The sequence below is a fragment of the Hypanus sabinus genome, chromosome 1 (genome assembly GCF_030144855.1).
Source record: "Hypanus sabinus isolate sHypSab1 chromosome 1, sHypSab1.hap1, whole genome shotgun sequence".
Lineage (NCBI taxonomy): Eukaryota > Metazoa > Chordata > Chondrichthyes > Myliobatiformes > Dasyatidae > Hypanus > Hypanus sabinus.
The window spans coordinates 103,195,807-103,212,825 of record NC_082706.1 but is presented as its reverse complement, the minus strand read 5'-3'; the positions used below and the strand labels follow the sequence as shown (position 1 = coordinate 103,212,825).

At 41.8% G+C, this 17,019-nt stretch overlaps 1 protein-coding gene across 2 annotated transcripts; it reads right to left on the bottom strand.

Moving 5' to 3' along the window:
- Nucleotides 1-1,253: 1,253 nt before the first annotated feature.
- On the bottom strand, nucleotides 1,254-16,049 carry entpd3 (ectonucleoside triphosphate diphosphohydrolase 3). 2 transcript variants are annotated; one of them, XM_059973136.1, is made up of 10 exons: nucleotides 15,932-16,049; nucleotides 13,301-13,429; nucleotides 12,059-12,176; nucleotides 11,131-11,281; nucleotides 9,601-9,760; nucleotides 8,313-8,540; nucleotides 6,698-6,973; nucleotides 6,507-6,617; nucleotides 6,016-6,153; nucleotides 1,254-1,801 (listed from the first exon to the last, which is right to left on the bottom strand). In XM_059973136.1, the coding sequence occupies exons 2-10, from the start codon at nucleotides 13,418-13,420 to the stop codon at nucleotides 1,604-1,606; spliced, it is 1,500 nt and encodes a 499-aa protein (XP_059829119.1). In that variant the 5' UTR covers nucleotides 13,421-13,429; nucleotides 15,932-16,049; the 3' UTR covers nucleotides 1,254-1,603. The 2 variants fall into 2 exon arrangements, with proteins under 2 accessions (XP_059829119.1, XP_059829127.1); XM_059973144.1 differs by having other exon boundaries at nucleotides 8,428-8,540; nucleotides 9,615-9,760.
- Nucleotides 16,050-17,019: the final 970 nt, after the last annotated feature.

Below are 17,019 nucleotides of genomic sequence, written 5' to 3'. Positions count from 1 at the left end.
AGCTGTTTGGAGAGTCGAGGAGTTCAGAGGGGAGCGAATGGTGGCCAGAAGACTTCAGTAATTGAGCTCCAACGGCTGTGCACGAAGTGGTTTGGACTTTGATAAGTTTGGCGCCTTTTCTTTAATTTTCTCTTCATATATACTGTATCGTTATTAATCACTTAGTTATAGTAACCTTTATAAATTGTACTCATTTAATCGCATATGGTGTACTGTCTGTTTTTGGGCGAGGCGGGGACATCACACAGCAGCCACACCAGCTGATTACCCAGTTTGGCGGGGCCGAAGGCTGCTCCCCCTAGACGAGAACGAGCTGAGCGACCCTGAGGCGAGCCAGGGAGTTACATAAGGAGTCTTGAATGGTGTTGAAGCACTTTGTCACCATCAGTAGACATCCCTATCGAGCTTGTGATTGAAAGGACCATTGAAGCAACTGAAGATGTTTAGGGTGTTGGGGTACCATCCTGAGGTATGGTCTTGTGGGTCTTGTTCTGTGGTCCTCTGCTTAGAATGCATGTAGTCCTGTGCTGCAGAGCTTCACCTGTTTAGAAGAATATAAGCTATACCATCCAATAATTTTAACATTAGTTTTACTAATGTTTTATCTTACTGATAAAAATATCAGATTTTTATCTTAAGCAACTATGAAAAGGGTTTTGTATTTGAAGTAAAGCTTGGGTCATACAACAATAGTGCAGCAATTTTCTCTTGTATGTTCACTGGAACTTCATGTTTGGTGCTTTATTTAACCAAGAATTGAGGTGGGGGAGGAATGAGTAAAGGTTCAAAGGGAACTCCAAATGTAAAATGGTATAATGTTAATATAGTTCTGCTCCTATCCACCAAGCTTCTTAGTCCGCAAAAGGAAATGTCTCATCTATTGTGCATAGTATGAATAGCTTTCCCTATGTGCAAACAATGATTGGAAGTTTTAACAGTAAAAATGTGCTTCCGATTGTCTCAAATTGTACAGCATTCTGAACCACTAGAGGCTTTTGCATAATTTTGACCATAATGTGCTGTCATTCACGTGACTTCACTATTACTGTTTGCTTTCGATGTTCAAAGTAAATTTATCATCAAAATACATATAATGTGCTCATATACAACCCTGAGAATCATTTTCTTGTGGGCATACACAGTACATTCAAGAAGCAATGGAATTGATGAAAGATTGCACCCAACAGGAGGTGCAAACAACCAATGTGCAAAAGACAATAAACTACAAACACAAATAATAATAATAATAAATATCAAGCACATGAGAAGTCCTTTAATAGTGAGTCCATAGGTTGCAGGAACGCTAAAGTTCCCTCCAATTCAATAGTCTGATGGCTGAGGGGTAAGAACTGTTCCTGAACCTAGTAGTGTGGGTCCTGAGGCTCCTGTACCTCAATGAAGCATCATTTCCATGTAGCATCAGCATCTTGGAAGGTGGATTCACTAAGATTGCTTGTGACGTTTATATAAAGTCCACAGGGATTTTGTTTGTAATGGGGATAACAAGACTGATAAGTGTTGATATTTCCTCTCCTTATCCTGGTATTTCAAGTTCATCCAGAAGTCATTCTTTCTCCCCACTCTGATGCCCATTGGCAAATGGTCATATGAATGGAATTGATTGTATTACAGAAATACAAATGAAAAACGAGCAGAATAGGGCCAGAACTATAAACAGAAGCAAGAGTCCACAAAATGCACTTTCACTCATTGGTGTTTGGCTCACTTGATTTTCTGCAGGGATCATGTTGGTAAGGTTCAACATATAACCAAGTGACCAGCCTATGCTGTTGTTTCCCACCTGTAACAGGAAAGTATCAGTGGGTGATTAAAATATGTTTAATTTCTGTAGCACCCAAAGGTTTCAGAAGACTACATTGATATTCATAGTGCCACTTCTACCTCTAGGTTGATTGAATATATAGCAGCTAAATGTGATATTAGCTGGTGGCTTCCAACTTCTTTATAATAGACACCATCCTCAATAAAACACTATTCTTGGACTATTCATGATTTAGACTCATTTCATTCACCGGTTCCACATGCACCTGCTCTAGTTTTGGATGAATTGCTTTATTACATATGAAGTACAGCGAAAAACCGTTTTGCATGCCATCCAGGTGTATTTTTTACACAAAAGAACAGTAGTGTTGAGTTATGGAACCTATGGTATACAGACAGTAAGCTTCAAGGTAGATTGAGGTCAAGCGTCTATCTTCACACTAAGGGGCAATAAGAGTCATAACAGCATGTAATATCTGAGTTTGGTGGTAGGTGCTTTCAAGTTGTCTGCCTGATGGGCATTAAGGCCTTTTTTCTCATGATGTTGCAGAGCACTGTTACAAATTAAATTTGGCACCAAGTCATTTGAGATGTTAGAGATAACTTAGTCTAAGGAAGCAAAGGTTTACAGGCAACTGGAAATTATAAGTGAGACTTGGAAAGAGAGAAATCTTGGAGCCCAAGTTAAGATCTCTCAGTGGCCTTCAATTATTTTTATTTTCTTTGTAATTTCCTCCAGCCCTACAAACCTCCAGTTTCTGAAGAGATGCTGTACAAACTAAACTCACCATTGATTAGATCATTCATTGTGGAATTCTTAACTGATGTAGATTTCAGATTCTGTGAAAAGATATCAGTGTCTGCTAAAAAAAATTAAGAGCTTTGAAATTCAACCATAGTGCCAGTATGTTAGTTTCTACCTACCAGTTTAGAAACTTTTAAGTTAACTTAATATTTTTTTGGTGCTATGTAACAACCACCTGCTGCAAAATTTGATGCTAGCTGACGGTGGGGGGGGGGGGGGGTGCTATTTACTGATATCTACCAGTTACCTTTTACACCCACTTCTGCAATTTAGTCAGCTGATGTTCAACTTCTGCTGCCAATCTATCAGGTTAACAGGACTATTACGACTGGGGAAGAAAAAGAACATCTAGTTGATAACAAACTTACTGTATCTAACCTCCTATAGCTAAACAACTATCCATTGGTTCAAGATTATTCAATAATTAAATTATTTCCAGTATAGAATTGTAAGGGCAAACAAATAATAGTTAGTCTGGATCTGATGCAGCCTTTAAAAACACAAGTAAATAATGAAAATGATAAATATAAATACATATCTATACGTATACACATTGATTATATGCACATTAAGTAAAGGGACAGTAGGTAAACTGCCTCTGCATAAGGGACTGATGGGAAATGATAAAATAGTGGGGTGGATTAGTAGTTGGAGGTGTTGATCAACCTTGTTGCTGGGGGAAAGTCTAGTGGTCCTAGTGTGGATGCTATGTAGCCTCGTCCCTGACGGGAGTGGGACAAACAATTTATGAACAGGGTGAGTGAAGTCCTTTGTGATAGCTGGCCTTTTTCCAACACCCTTCTGTATATATGTCCTTGATGGTGGTTAGACTGGTGCTGGTGATGCCTTCCTGTCCACCACATTGCAGTTTTCATGCCATGCAGTTATACAGCATGTAGGGTGCTTTCTACTGTGTATTTGTAGAAGGTCATGATATTGCTGTACATATTCCAGCTTTCTTCTGCCTCCTCAGAACATTATTAATAGAGATTTCTTGATTGCATAGGTTTTGTAAGATGTGCATTCCCAGGAAGTTAAAAACTGCTCGTAGTTTCCACTGCTTCAGTGCTGATGTAAGAGGGGTGTGAGTTCTTCTGAAGTCAATAACCATCTTCTTTTGTCTTTTTGACATTGAGGAAGAGGTTATTTGCCTGGATGAACTGCTAAGCTTTTCCAATGCCTTTGTATGTTCCAGATTTCCAGCAGCTGCAGTTTCTGCTAAATATAATATTCTTTATAAACTTCAGCTATCTCCTACAGGATTCGATAATCAGGCACATCATTCACTCTTGTGTTCTCTCTGCTCTCCTTCTCTGTGGGGATCACTCTCTCCATGATTCCCTCATCTGCTCATTCCTCCACCAATTCCCTTTCTCCAAACACTCATCCCTGTAGTGACATGTAGTGTTATGTCTGCTCCTACACCACCTCCCTTACCACCATCAGTCCTTCCAGGTGAGGCAGTCTTTCACATGTGAATCTGTGTTACTTAGTGCTCCCACTTCTCTACGTCGGTGAGACCAGACACAGGTTGGGTACCCTTGCTTTTTTCTTGCACCAACATGTCTGCCCTCAGCCTCCACTGCTAGGTCAAGGCTAAATGCAAATTAGAGAAACAGCACCTCATATTCCCCCGGGTGACCTGCAACCTAATGGCAAGAACACTGAATTCTCATACTTCTGGTATCTGCTTCCTTCTCCCCTTCCACTTCCATTACTCTCTCTCCATCTGTCCATCACCCACATATTCCTCCCACTGGTTACCTTCCCCATCTTCCTCTTTATTCCACGTCCCACTGAACTCTCCTCATTTTCAGCCTTTGTCACTTTCACCTATCACCTCCCAGGTTGTGACATCATTCCTGTTCTTGCTCCCTCCCTATCACCACCACCCCACTGTCACATGGATTCACGTATCACATTCCAGCTCTTGCTTCACCGTCCCCCTCCAGCTTGTTGAACCAGTTGCCTCTCCCTTGTCCAGATGAAGGATCACAACCCAAAATATTGACCCTCCATTTTCCTCCTTAGATGCTACTCAACCAGCTGAGTTCCTCCAGCACCTTTGTGTTGCTCTAGACCAGTGGTTCCCTAAGTGGGTGATATCGCCCCTCCCAGAGGCGGTGGGACTTCATAAGAGGTTGATAAAGATTAAGGGGGGTTGGGGGTGGACACTTGGGAGCAAGGGGGCAGCTGAGGGATTTGATCCTATGTGCCTTCTAATTGATTACAGTGATCAATCAGTTAATAACATTGGGGTGATTGATGTTCATGGCCCGAGGTAGAAGGAGATGAGTTATTAACTTCAAACTTTCTGTATAATCGCTCAAAGAGTTGACCTGCATGTGCACGTAATGAGAGCTGTATAACTCATCTCCTTCTACCTTAGACCACAAACTTATCTATCACCCCTGCTGTGGACACTTTCTAGAGGTCCAAGATCCTTAGGCTCCACGACCGCTGGACTAAATGTGTAGGTGTAGGAGGGGACTGTGTTGAAAAATAAATGTGCTAGGTTTTCTGAAATTGACTCCTACCTTAGGCCACGAACATATCAATCAGCCCTCATACCTTCAAAAGGTGATGCCTCAGAAAGATGGCATCCATCATTAAGGACCTTCATCACTCAGGACGTGCCCTCGTCTCATTGCTACCATCAAGGGGGAGGTACAGGAGCCTGAAGACACACTCAACGTTTCAGGAACAGCTTCTTCCCCTCCATCAGATTTCTGAATGGTCAATGAACCCATAAACACTACCTCAATACTTCTTTTCCCTCTCTTTTTGTGCTGCCTACTTAATTATTTTTATATATAGTTTTATTGTAATTTATAGTTTTTATTAATATATGTTGCAATGTACTGCTGCCTCAAAACAACAAATTTCATGATGTATGCTGGCGATATTAAACCTGATTTTGATTCTGCTTTCCTCTTGTTATATAACTAAATCAGTTCTACATATTTTTCCATTGTCAATTGTCCAGAAAATATAAATTTGGCACTCAAATCCTGGATTGCAAGTTTTACAATGAGATATCTTTGAGAGTGCACAGAAGATTGATTAAAATAAACAAATTCATTTCAATTATGCCAATAGATCTTGGAACTCTAGGTGAATGAAAGAAGACAAAATTCCACACACCTCAACACATCTGCAAAATTAATTGAATATGTTACAGGCGCGGCTGTGTGCAGTGAGCCATTTCACTCTTGATATTATTCCATTCAATAAGCTCATTGAAATGGTGAGATGAATCTCCCTTCCAAAGTGTCTCAGTGACATGCCCTGATGATGAGTGAAGATTATTTCCCTCTTCTTTCATCAGGGTTAGAATTTGTAGGAACTAAAATCTAAGTCCTATGAAATACATCACAAACAGCACATAAGATAAGTGGAGCTGTAAAAACAATGTTTTTTGTACTTGCCTGTTTCTGGAAATTAATATTGGTCCAAGTCTGTGGATTAAACTTGTAACCTTTCATGAGTAGAACAAAGATGTAATAGGCATTGAAACAAAATGCTTTGCGATACAGGTCTGGCACATTTGGCAGCAACTGTTGGACCTGCAAGATAGATCTTTTAGGTTATATGTAGAGTAATGGCCATGAAGTGCTTTTGTATTACTTCTATCACTGTCAATTAATATTTGATTTGTTAGATGCGTACCCTATCTTTAAAATGCAGTATTTCAGAAGTGATTTACATAAGCAGTGTATCATGGGCCATGCCTGCTTCCTTTTGAAACAACACTCAACACCTGACACATGCTTCTCCTGTGTAATAAGTCTATCCATTAGAGATGTGAAGAATGATCTCTGTCAGTGGTACCAAAGCAGACAAGCTCACAGCACTGTGTCAATTAAGGCAATCTGTCAATTTAAGTGAACGAGAAACAGTTTTGAATTCCATCACTCACTTGATTCCAGTTTTTCCTACAGAAAGACCGGACTGTTGAATGGAAAACATCTATGGAAAATGATCCAGTTAAGTTCAAGGCTTCCATTGTATCAGAGAAACCAGAAAAGGCCTAGATAAAGAGAAATAAATTCATGACTTGAGCAATATAAGGAAATCAAATTGTGACATTCCATTTAGTTAGTAACCTACCACAAATTTGCCATGTAACAGTCGATTGATTGGAACAAGACGCTCTCTCCAGATGCCTTTAACGTAGGAAGATCTAAAGTTAAATATTGATACCAATTGGTGGCGGCACTGAATAGGATTTCCAGTCCCAACGAGAGTGATATTATTGTTAGCATCATAGTCCTCTTGTAACTTTGCTCCAATGCATGAACTTGCAAGGACTTCCTCCATTGGCAGAATCATGGTGTAGTGTGAGGGAAGGCAAGGGTCTTCAATGGATGATTTATTGGCAGATTTCTGGGTTTATGAAACATAAATATGTGAAAATATGTACATGCTTAAGCAATAATAGATCTTATAAAAATAAAACAAAGAACTTGTATTTTATAGCACTTTAAGAGATTGAGTTGAACACATAGATACGAGTGAAAAATTTAGCAGCAGTTACTCAGCCCCATGAGTCTGCTGTGCCTATTTGAATAGGATCAGATTTGATATCACTGACTTGTATTACATTTTGCAGCAGCAATTACTATAAACTACAAAAATAAAGACTAACATGGCTGTGCTGATGGGCTCATCAACCATTCAGAAATCTGATGGCTGAGGGGAATAAGCTGTTTCTGTTTCATTCAGTATGGGTCTTCAGATTCCTGATCCACCTCCCCAACGATAGTAATGAGAAGAGGACATCCATCTGTCACCAGCTGTGCCTTCTGCAGCCTCTTGTGATCCCATGTTTTAGAGCTCCCATATCAGGCTGTGCTGCAACTGATCCGATGCCTATGCGAAAGTAATCTCTGCGTTTCTGTCTACCAGCTTGTCAACTATCCATCCATTTCTGCCTTAACAATACTTAAAAGACTATCAATACTGAGGGAAAGCAAATGGTCCTATCTGCATTGGATGAGTGACCCTTCATTCTCAAAGAGACCTGCTGTGCTAAGTTCTCTCCTTATCCACCCTGTCAAGATACATTGTCAGAATGGATGTAGATACTTACAGGCATGAGGTACAGGAGCCTGAAGTCTCACTAAACAAGGTTCAATAGTGGCTTCATCCTTTCAAATGTCCAGTTCTTGGACCAACTAGCACAACCCTACTCATCTTAGTTTAGCAACATTGTGACCACTTTGATCATTTTGCACTAAAGTAGACCCTTTTGTTCTAATTTTGTTCTTTCTTTTAAAAATCATGTATAATTTATATTTTTCTTGTGACTGCTGTGCTTATGATGCAATGGGCCCGTAATGTTGCTGCAGGTAAGTTTTTCATTGTACCTGTGCCTATGACCAGCAACTTGACTTTGACTCCAGAACTGGTGCTGTTAAAGTAAGGTCTGTCTTCTCTGGTGAGCAAAAAAGATTCCATCACAATTTTGAGAGTGCAAGTGAGCTCCTCATGACCAATTTTTAATATCAGTACATACTGATGATGAATCTTGATCTGGTCACTATCAGATTGCTATTACAGGTGCTTGCTTTCTACTTCACAACCATGACTACCTTTCAAACTTATCTATGAAACATTTAGGATTTCCTACTGTGTTGAAAGATGTTTTAGATGTGTGAGCCTTTAAAGGTTTTGAAACACTGGAAAAACGCTTGCAGCTAGTCTGAACTCTTAGAGGTTTTACCTGAATGAGATTTGCCCAATAAATGTTCTCAGCTTCATCTCGTCCATAACAGCCCAGGCTTTCAATGTAGACTTCATATTTGTTATTATACAGTGTGATTTCTGTAATCTCGTACTTGCGTGAATGCATCCTGGGGACAAATGCTATTTCTGCCGAAGCTCCACCCAGATCCAGGGTACCTTTGGTCTTTACAGTGAAAGGTCGATTTAGTTGTTTCCAAATACGTCTCTGCCAAGGGTTTTGGGTGAGAAAACAGAGGATTGAGATGAGCATCAATAATGTTGGGCCAAGACAATGACAAATTGTGGTTATATGGTGATAATGCAAAGTGTTTCTGTAATGCCCCAAGATGTGCAAACAAACAAAATTTGTCATTGAGCCACGTTAACACAGGGGAGCAGTTTGTATAGCTGTTAGGTAGCTCTTTATAAATAACACAAGGAAAAGTTGGAAGCTTTGTTTCATTTCAGAAAATGAAACAAAGCCACACTTCAAGCCACACTCCTGGGACTTGCACACATAACTTTAACTGTGGTACAAGGGAAATGCTACAATCTTTGTACATACAGTATTATCCTTTGGAAATAATGTTTAACAGAGGTCCCGGCTCCTCTCGCAAACATAAAAGATCCTAAAGCAGCATAATAAAGAAGATCATGCAGACTCTCCCTTACATTGTAGTTCATATTCATTGCTAACTTGACCCTCAAACAGATCCACTGGTGATGAAGGCTGTCCCATTTAGGAAAGCTAACTGTGTGCTTGTCAATAGAATCCATGTTGTAACCAAGTATTATTATCGGCTGCATGAGCTTCCTGGATATGATGGGCCATGTCTATAAGCAACTTGGTTTCTAAACTGGTACACCCTAAGCAAGAATCTCCATAAGACATAAATGTGTCTTGTCCTGTGTAATAACTTTATCTGGTAAAGACATTTAAATAGTGGTTAAAGTATTTACAAATACTAGATCTTTCTCCGATAGAGCACCCTGCCCAACACTTTGTGCCTAGGTATTAATGTACAAAGGAGAGTCTGTGCCACTGGCAGCGGTTAAAGGAAGAGGGCTAGCAGATCCTCCACTCAAAAGCATGGTCTCACTCTACCAGAAACATTTCCGCTGCCCTTTACATCTTTCTCCAAAACTTAAAATTACTCACTTGTCCGTTCAGATACTGGGTCTTCAACCTGAGAAATCAACTCTGCTTCTCTCTCCATAGATGCTGCTTGACCTGCTTTTAATCCACTCACAACATTCCCTACCTCATGAATGTAACTTTGACAAACCTGGCGGAAGTTACCCAGTAAATAATTCGCCGAAATCCATCCATAGGCCCCTTCCTCTTTCCCTGAGATAATTTGAGCACCTTTAAAATCAAATGGTGAGGAGCGGAGGTAGTTCTCAATGGCAGAGAGGATCATGGTTGAGGCAGATGAGTTCTGTGTTCTGACAGATGGAACAGAAGAGGTGAAACCAAGTTAAAGACATGTACACCTTTTACATTTGGACAAGTAAGATTGTGAAGGGGCTAGACAGAGTAAATATTGAGAACATGGGAACTATTGAGAACTATCATGGGACAGTACAGAACCAGAGGGCATAGTGTCAGAATAAAGTAGCATCCATTTAAATCTGATGAGAAAGAATTATTTCTCTCAGAGAGCGAGTCTTTGGATCTTCTTAGTGTAGTGCTGAGCCAAAGGCTACGGGGAAAATGTAAGAAGGAATGTCGGTTTAGCCATAATCGTATTGATTGGAGACCATGCAAGGGATTAAATGACCCCCTCCTCTTAAGAAAAAAATCCTTGGCAAGTAGGATTAATGAGAGCCCCAAGGCATTCCATGCATACACTGTGAGCAAGATGATAATCAAGGATAAAGGAGGAAACATGTACTTCAAAGTGGAGAATGCAGATGAGGTCCTAAATGGGTGCTTTGTGTTGATATTTACCAAGGAGATAATAGTGAGATTTGTATGGAATGTGCTAATATACTGGGGCATTTAGAGATAAAGAAAGTGTTGGCATTGAGTCTCTTGAAGAAAGTTAAAGTGGATGTCCCCAGAGTCTGATGGGACATACCCAGATTATTGAGAGGTGCAAGGGTGAGATAGCTGTAACTTTGACCAAGATCTTCATTTCCTCTAACAACAGGTGAAGTCCCAGAGGACTAGCAAGTAGCTAACATTGTTTTGATATTCTAGAAGGGAAATAGGAATAATCCTGGAAACTATAGACTGGTGAGCCTCACATCAGTGATAGAGAGCATTCTTAGAGATAGGATTTATGAACATTTGGGAAACCATGGCCTGAATAGGGATAGACAGTATGGCTTTGCGTAGGCCAAGTCATGACCTGGTAACCTGATTGAGTTTTTAGAGGAGGTGACGAAGGTGGCTGATGAAGATAGAGGTGTGGATGTAGTCTACAAAGTCCCTCTTGGTAGGCTCATCCAGAAGATTCAGGTACATAGAATTCCTAGTGACTTTGCTTTTTCGATTCAGAATTGGCTTGACCATAGAAGACAGATGGTCAATTGGACTTACTCTGGCTGGAGGTACATGAGTAGTGGTGTTTCACAGAGAATGGGGGGACGTAAACGTTATGTAGGCAGGGGAGATTAATTTAGTCAGGCATTTAATTCTTGTTTAATTAGTTTGGCACTGCTAAGTGGATGGAAGGACCTGTTCTTGTGCTGTAGTATTCTGTGTTCTATTATAGCCTTATTTCCTCCAAAATCCCAGTGTTTTTTGAATGACTTAGTCTTTTCACTGTGTAGTGTGATATTGTTTTAAGTAAATGTTCTTATTATCTTACCGGAGTAGTCGCATTCCTGCACTAGCTCCAAAATAGAGTGGCGTAGCATTGTGCTTCTCTGCTGGGATCTCTTCTATTGTTTTATTGAGGCACTGCTCTAATGAGGAAGCTGCCTTCGCTGGGTTGTAGTCAAAATCGGAAATGGCTGATCCTGCAAATGGGAAGACATAGACTTTAAGGAATCCTAAAGTCCGTAAGCCTTCCCAAAGCATAATTTGTCACATCCACCTACCATTTTCCAGTGTCTCCCATTACTCTCATTCCCCCTTCTCAACTGGGTCCATTATATCTCGTTAGCTCCTGCTCTGCTCCTTCTCTTCACCCTGGTTATCAACGCAGCTGAAAAATCTTGACCTGAAATATCGACTATCCACTGAATTCCCTCAGCATCTTGTGTGTTGTTACTGATAATGAAGTCCTGTATGTCACACTTTAGGCGTGGCCAGTTCCATAAATAATTGTACAAAAATCACAGCATCAACTTAAGTGATGCTGTTTGGGATATCATAGAGAATTCCCTTGCACTCCTCAAAGTAATGGTATTGGATCTTTTTGTGTTCAACTGATAGAAACCTGTAACCGCAATACCATTTCCCTTTTGAAAGGTGGTACCCCCTAACCCTTAAGAACTCCCTCTATACTTCGTTGAATGTGTAAACCCAGAATTTTTTACACAGGCCCAAGTCCATGACCTTCTAACTCAGTCAAGGGCACTGTCCAAAAGAAACAGTTGCCCCTCCTGTTGGTGTCGCCTTTATGAAAAGCCCCCATTGCCAAAGTGAATGAGCAGCCTAAAATCTGATCGGCAGCTAATGCTAGTTTTCCTTTCCTGCTCTCATGTTCTCCCCACCAAGTCTTTAAATTTCGTGAATTAATTGTCTCTTTTAACCAATGAGAAGTACGTTTGAAATGTATTTGAGTTCCGCACCTTCAATTTTACATTTGTACTTTTCACTGACGACACCAGTGTTGTTCTCCTTTTCCGCCGGCCAGTAATAAACATAAACAGTTGTACTCGAGGCTCCAGCGTCGAAGACAATTCCATACTTGAAAAGATGCGCAGTTAGGACATAGTAAGGGATCGTTAAAAGTACAATTAACAACAGGTGATACGATAAAGTTGGATTGTAGTTAGATGCAGTTGTAATATGAGGCCATGGTTGTATAGGGCAGAGCTTTAGATCATTTAGGGTACATTTAGATGTTGTTATTGTGTTGGTAGTTGGATATAAATGGAGCACAAGAAGATACAGTTAGACTATAGTAAGATACAGTCTACGTCAATGTTTAACGTGTGGTAGTAATATTTCCCATTACATTTCCTATGTCAACAGACACAACATGGTTATAGTGTTCAAGTCCTAGTTGGCCACGCAGACCATCTGGTTCCCCTATCTATTCACGCTCCAGTGTTTATCCCCTTCATTCACTTCTCCCACTTCCTTCCTTCCTTTCCTCGACTGAGGTTGAAATTGCTTCCACAACCTGCATATGTTGTGGCTTCTGGACCCGACTCCTCTCAGCCCTCTGGCTGTAGCCACATGGCTGCATTGATTCCTTCTCACATCCCAAAGGTGTACGGATTGGTATGTTAATTGGTCACTGTACACTGACTGGTTGTGTGAGAGTTACTGATGGAATCGGAGGAGTTTGAGGAGAGTAAAATAAAGTCAGTGTAGGATTCGTTCCCAGGAATGCATGAGGTTGAAGGCTGGCCTGCTAGAGGTACAGTATCGAAGAATTTGAGGGCATATATAGTGTAAAAGCACCTCAACCTTCCTTTCCCAGGCTGGAGGTTTTAAAAACAAGACAGCACTGGTTTAAGATTGGAGATGAGAGATTTAAAAAGCAGATCGGGGCAGCTTCTTCATGCAGAGGGTGGGCTGGAATGAGCTCTAATAAATTGCAGTCGAGTCAGGCACAGTGGCAATGTTTAGAAGGCACCTGGACAGGAGAGGTTTAGTGGGCTATGGACCAACCATGAGCAGCTGGAACCAGCCAGCTGGCATGAGTGTGTTGGGCCAAAGGGCCTGTTTCCATGACTGGTTTCCTGGGCTGAAAGGCCCATTTCCTCACTGGATGAGTCCACGTCCACTCTGAGTTGACCCCACCCCAACTCATTCACGAGTGCACGCTTGCACCTCCTGCCCAGCTGCAAAGAGCGACCTACCTTCAGCCCAACAGGGATCGTATCATTCTTGAAGTGCATGACGGCAATAACCATGATAGCAATGACACTGCTTAGAAGGATTATGATAGCTGCTAAAATTGGTCTCTTCAGCTCCATCATTCAGCCTCCCTGTGCGAAGTGGCAAAAGTTTAAATTGATAAATTGGTTCATCAATGACACATACACTGGGGTACAGTACAAAACTTAATTTTGCATGATGTCTGTACAAATTATTGCATCACATCAGTGCATTGAGTTGGCGCAAGGGAGAAGCAGCAACAGACCATAGAATAAAGTGCAACAGTTACAGAAAAAGTGCAGTACAGGCAGGCAACAAGTTGCAAGGCCATAACAAGACTGATTGTGAGGTCAAGAGTCCATTCATCATACGAGTAGACTGCAATAGTCTGGGAATAACTACAAATAAAGAGCAGCCTCTCACTTACTGAATTAGTGGCAGTTTTACTAGCTGTTTGATTCCAAAGAGATCAGTGTAGTTTGATGGGAAAATTAACCCAATCACAAAATCTTCCGAAAACAAGACTAACCAGCTGTAAAAACAGATGGGGCTACACATGCATGAATTGTTAAATAACATAGTTCGTTAAAGCAACTCAAACTTAAGGAAGTTCTGAGGGTTCATTCTGACTAGCAATTTGGAAAACAAAGGAAGTTGCTTAAAGCGTGTATCTACCTCACATTCCTGGCAAAAGTGGCTGATTTTGGTTACTGGGTTTGATTGACATTTTCACTTAAGGCTTTGGACAGCTCTTAAAGGTGCATTATAATAACAGTGTTTATTTTGAAGACTGGAAATCCTGACACAAAACTGTATGTAGCATGATTAGATATTAGAGGCAGACTGGTCTGCATGTCATTGTAAGAGAATTAATCATCTTCCAATAACACTGTCTTAATCATACAACTGCAATGTGAGAGGATCAGTGGGTCCCATCTCCCACTGCTTTTTCTGCTGTGTAAAAGATGACTATATTGTTGATCAGCTTTGTATTTAATTTTATCAGAGTTTCACTAATCACTTGTGACCTCAGGGGTCTGTGGGCAATGGATGGTGTTCCCTGGTCCATACCATTCAAGTATTGTCTGGGTCATGTCTTCTGGAAGCTTTGTCCAGGAGTTTGCGCTGCCTGGACCTCTGTCAAGATTGGTTTGTGCAGAAATAATTTGGACTGAGCTGTCTGAAGCATTGCTCGACTGTCTACGTGTGCTGCCTGGGGGTTGTGTCTGAACTGCGCAGTCCTAACTATGCCGATTGGAAACACTGTCTGTACCATGCTGTTTGGAAACACACCCTGAACTGAGCTTAAAACCTGAACGTCCCAGTTGTACACAATTGCATTCATAAAGAAACCATCTCAAATCTGGTGAGCAGTTCTAAGATGAGTTTATGATTGCCACAACCTTTGTTTCATTTGGAGTGAGTCCCAGCATCTCTCCCCCCAAGAACTGCCTCTCCCCACACTGAGCTGCAACTGGCTGGCTGGTGTTTCGAAGTGGACCCTCCCCACTGGCACTGTTTGTGTGTGCAAGTCCAATTCAGAGTACGTGCATTTGTAGGAGTGAGTGAGTGTGTGTGAACTAGCATGTACACATCTTGAGTGTGTGCGTATGCATACCTGTATGCATGTATTTTTGTATGTACGTGTGTATGAGGTGTCATGAACTGTAAATATAACGGTGCACCCCAACACCTTGCCCCTATCCCCAAAACACAGAACTATGCTGTGATAGGACTGGAAGCCCCTTGGTGCATCAGGTACCTCTATGCGTGAGTCTTAACTGTGAACACTGACAATGATCTGACCGTGGGGTCAACACAGCCAAGGCTGGTCATGTCTTCAGTCACTGAGAAGAGCCTCTCAGCAAGCAGAGCCGGTCTGCCCTCAATGACCAAGAATCCAACTGTGTCCGCTACACAAACTTGTCCTGCATCAGTGATGAACTCGGGGGGGAGCGACGGCATTCGGGGAGGATTTGGAGCTTTGGAGCTCACTCCCACGGTTGATGTGAAAGCAGAGATGGGTTTACAGGGCAGCTGGAGAGATGTGAGAGGGAAATGCAGATTGATGGATACAGAGGTGGAGGGAGATCAGAGGGACAGCAGGGCAGTGTAGAGCAGAAAACTACAGCAAGGAGCTGGTGAGCCAAGCATCCTGACACCATGCGGCACAGGCTGAAGATTTGATATCTTGATTTCAGCTGCTCTGGACAAGAGTTTTGCAGGAACCAAAGTACTACTGTTAAACATGTCACTGTGGGGTGGGAGTGTAAGTTGGGCAGAATGTATAACAGCTGGGTGAACGTACAAAGGGCAGGTCAATAACAATCAGTGGGCACTTGTCTGACCCTGTTCAAAATCTCAGCATTACTGAAAGATCAAAGTATTGGGGAGCTGATGTTATAATTTATATAAGTCCTCCACCTGCCTCTACACTCTGAGATCCTTTGCACTTGTTCGATTTACCCAGGAAACCCTAAGGTGGGACCAGTTAGAGCACATCAAGTGTTAACGCAAAGTTCTTAGCTTCACCGAGAAACCATAAATTAAATTCTCTGTGCCTGCCATGGTAAAACTAAATATGAACATTATTTAGAAAAGCACACACTCACCGGTTTTTCAAAGCTTTGACAGTCTGCTGAAGAAAAGGGAGATGTTTTGAAAAGGACGGAGATCAGAGCTGAGCTGAGAGGAGCAGTTTGGTAAGTAGTTTCACTAAGTGAGTTCTGGGCTGTGGAGAGGAGGGTTCCTTCAACCACACCCAACTATAAACAAGCTGCTGTAGCAGCAAATTGAATTAGCTGGTGCACTGGTACTGCTACAGAGAGCATGCGCCACCTTATTCTGCTGTTTATTGGGCAATGTTGGAGAATAACAAATAATCCCTATACGGTCTGCAGGCGTCCTCAAGCCAAGTGACTGTATGGCCATGAACTGCAGAATCACAACCATTAAATTTATCCCCATCAGTTGATCAGTGAGTTACAGAGGTGTGTGTGCACGCCAGGAGTGACCAGACAAGAGAGTTGCATCTTCTTACACGTGCATTCCCAGAGTTCATCTCCCATAACCAGCACCCATGAAGCCCGGCCAGTGCTGTGTCGGTCCAGTTGTCGACAGGGAGCTGCGGGATGAGGCCAGTTACCTCCTTTCCAGATCCACCGGACAGCTGGGCCTTCCCAGGAGGCTGGAGTGAGGAGAAGCAGAGGATGGGGTGTCACAGCACTTCGGGCTGGAATGAGAGGGTGACCAAAGGGACTGTGGATGGAGGGAAGGGCGAGGGGCAGAAATCAAGTCACTTTTTATTGTCATTTCCATCAAAACTGCTGGTACAGTGCACTGTAAAAACGAGACAACTTTTTTCAGGACCATAGTGCTACATGAAACAGTACAAAAACTAGACTGAACTATGTAAAAACAACACAGAAAAAAACTACACTAGACTACAGACCTACCCAGGACTGCATAAAGTGCACAAAACAGTGCAGACATTACAATAAATAATAAACAAGGCAATAGTCACAGTAGAGGGCAGTAAGTTGATGTCAGTCCAGACTTTGGGTATTGAGGAGTCTGATGGCTTGGGGGAAGAAACTGTTACATAGTCTGGTCATGAGAGCCCAAATGCTTTGGTGCCTTTTCCCAGACGTCAGGAGGGAGAAGAGTTTATATGAGGGGTGCGTGGGGTCCTTCATAATGC

Coding starts and splice junctions, on each gene's coding strand:
- entpd3 (XM_059973136.1), bottom strand. CDS start 13,420: ATGATGGAGCTGAAGAGACCAATTTTAGCAGCTATCATAATCCTTCTA. Junction 6,618..6,697: donor TGTTACATGGCAAATTTGTG/GTAGGTTACTAA, acceptor CTCTTTATCTAG/GCCTTTTCTGGTTTCTCTGA. Junction 1,802..6,015: donor ATATTAATTTCCAGAAACAG/GCAAGTACAAAA, acceptor TTCCTGTTACAG/GTGGGAAACAACAGCATAGG.